Source organism: Anopheles aquasalis, chromosome 2 (assembly GCF_943734665.1).
Source record: "Anopheles aquasalis chromosome 2, idAnoAquaMG_Q_19, whole genome shotgun sequence".
In the NCBI taxonomy this organism is placed as follows: domain Eukaryota; kingdom Metazoa; phylum Arthropoda; class Insecta; order Diptera; family Culicidae; genus Anopheles; species Anopheles aquasalis.
Genome location: NC_064877.1, coordinates 71,888,147 through 71,890,646, shown reverse-complemented (window position 1 = coordinate 71,890,646; position 2,500 = coordinate 71,888,147). Strand labels below are relative to the sequence as shown.

Below are 2,500 nucleotides of genomic sequence, written 5' to 3'. Positions count from 1 at the left end.
TATCACGCTTTGCTATTGCCTTTGTGACTCGCTTTTGTTGTGTTCGATTGCGCCCTAGCTGCGGCGCGAGTCCTGCTTTGTAGCGTTGAAAGTGAAATGATGACACCTTACCGAACAAACAAATAATCAATCAATCTTTGGATGCCCATCCTTTACTTCCAGAATCACTGTCCGGGGATAGGAATGAAACGGGTTGAATCGGGTAGTCGGTATTGTATTGTAGAGCAGAGTTCAGTCTCGTAGCAGAGCAGAGCAGGGGGAGCAGTCGTACAACGACAGATGGAAGGGTGCCAACAGAGAGAAATAAGTAGGGAGTGAAGGTAGCTTGCAGGTCCTTCACAAACCCCTGAGCTCAGAGCGGTGGCTAGTAAGTAGGATGCCTAGGATATAGCTAGGAAGCTGAGGGTGAACCCATGGGTTCCGCTGTACTGTAGATAGTTAGCAACTAGATAGCTGCCGGCAGTGGGGTCCCACTTTCGACTAGTGCGTCAGTGTGTTTTGTATGTTTTGTGTAAATGAAGCAGGAGCAGATTCGGATTCGAAGAATACTGTAGCTGATCAACGGCACTGTCTGCAGGATGCATTTCTACCAGAATACACTGTCCAGGTACCTCCAGCGAGGGCCTAGCTTTTGTACGATATTTATGTTTTAGTAAATAGGATGTTATTCCCATAGCGGACGTTGGAATGAGAGTTTAATCAGCTTTTTTGTACAAAATGTTTGTTTACAATAGAAAAAAATGGCAAGAAAATCGGTGCAGCCGACGGACGGGATGTGGTGTGGCCGAGAAACGGAATAGAATCGAATCTGAATAAATTTGTAAATGAATACAGCATCTGGTTGGTATTGTTTGGTTCACGTATCTCCGAAACAGCATCGATCATTTCCTGATCGTCAATTTAAAATCTATCTTTCAAGAACTTGTTATGCTAACCTTCATTTTTTTCCGAAAACATTCCGAATGACAGAATCGTCATTTAATAGGTACAGCATTTTCCAGACGTGGTTTAATGACTACGTTGTGTTATTGAAAAAAAGTAGTTACTGTAATAGTAGTTAATTAGTGTTTTTTCGTTGGAATTGAAATAAATTTTGCTGCTAGCGCCATCTATTGTCGATTACTTTGTCCGTAGTACGCACACCGAACGATAGGGATATTTTAAAAACGCAACGAAAGTTCCAGACATAAAATGTTTGTTCCACGTGTTTGTAGAAATACTTGCCGAGTACAACTCAAATAGCCCTGTTTAGGTCAATGTTGTGCAATGAATCAGATAAATCATATTTCTACAAATTAACGCACTCGATGGTGTATCACAACACCGCCATTCACATTATCCGCCCATTCGTTTATCTCTCCAAAAAAGCTCGTTCTTTTTCAATTGCAAACAGTACATTCAGTATAACATTTCATTCGAATAAAATGAGGGAAGAGCAGTCAATTCGTCGAAGCATTTCTTTCTGATCGTATCTCAACAGCATCGGAAAATGATTGTGTGTTTTAGCAGGTTTAGGTTTATAGAAGTTATTATAATATTTCATAACGAAAATAACATCACATTCCCCACTCCACCAGCCTGTAGAAAACAATGGATCTACGGATGCGAATGTTGCGAAATAAATGGAAACAAAAATGGAATGTACTTTTAAAACGGGGCAATCAATTGTGGCTGAACTGAAAACATACAGCGCAGAAGGATGCAACAAGTTGAAACGTCTTTCCGACCGCCAATATCGTGTGTACTTTTCCATCGCTTTATTTCATCATCTTGGTTTCACAAATCCGTGCCATGCAAAGCCTAGCGCTTCCACGCTCTCCCTTCAGCGCCGTGGATTCCAGATCCACTGGCATTTGCGTTTTTGTACACACGCGCGCCCGCACACAATCTCCGGCTAGCACACCCTCTGGCCTCTAGTCTGCAGATCCTACAAAAGGGCACGTTCTGCCACATTTTCCTCCTGGATCACAGCACTACTTGGTGCCCTGTCCCATGATCAGCGGGGCTTCCGCAGAGTGACGAAACTAGCCAATTCGTCAACAATTGCTATCGACGAGCGGCCAGTTTCGTGTTTTCGTGAGCATGATGATCGCTCCAACGTAACCAGCCGTAACTGGTTGTCGGCTTCACTTTTGTCGTCGTCATCGTCTTTTAGTTTATTATAAAACATTCCTAAACACAATGCTTTCTTGCATTTTACTGAACTGAACCCTGCCGCAGCCTCACCTGCGTTTACGTGTGTTAGGGTGTGTGATTTAATTTTGTTTTCTTTAGTTTTCGTTTTCGTGAGTTTTTCTTTCCTTTCATTAACCACTTACAATGTGCTGTTATTAAGGTAGAGAGTCATTTACTACGTTACGGTATGATGTATATATATAGAGAGATAGGTATGTATATATGTATGTATTATTTGTGTGATTAGTATAAATATTGGATGCGTGAGAGAGTGTTTTACTTTTTGCCTCTTGTTAAATGTTAGGTATAGGAATAACGTTCCTGT

The 2,500-nt window shown here is 41.7% G+C and overlaps 2 protein-coding genes across 4 annotated transcripts in view; one reads left to right on the top strand and one right to left on the bottom strand.

The window, feature by feature from the left end:
- Positions 1 to 836, top strand: part of LOC126578042 (monocarboxylate transporter 10) — a 12,739-nt gene extending 11,903 nt beyond the window's left edge. For both annotated transcript variants that reach the window (XM_050240240.1, XM_050240231.1), the window contains one exon: positions 163 to 836. In XM_050240240.1, the coding sequence (XP_050096197.1) occupies positions 163 to 197 (35 nt within the window). In that variant the 3' untranslated portion in view covers positions 198 to 836. The remainder of the gene's footprint in view (positions 1 to 162) is intronic.
- A 721-nt stretch (positions 837 to 1,557) lies between these two features.
- LOC126571290 (uncharacterized) overlaps positions 1,558 to 2,500 on the bottom strand; it is a 30,895-nt gene continuing 29,952 nt past the window's right edge. For both annotated transcript variants that reach the window (XM_050229657.1, XM_050229658.1), the window contains exon 6: positions 1,558 to 2,500. This exon is cut by the window's right edge and continues 1,189 nt beyond it. The gene's annotated coding sequence lies outside the window, so the exon portion shown is untranslated.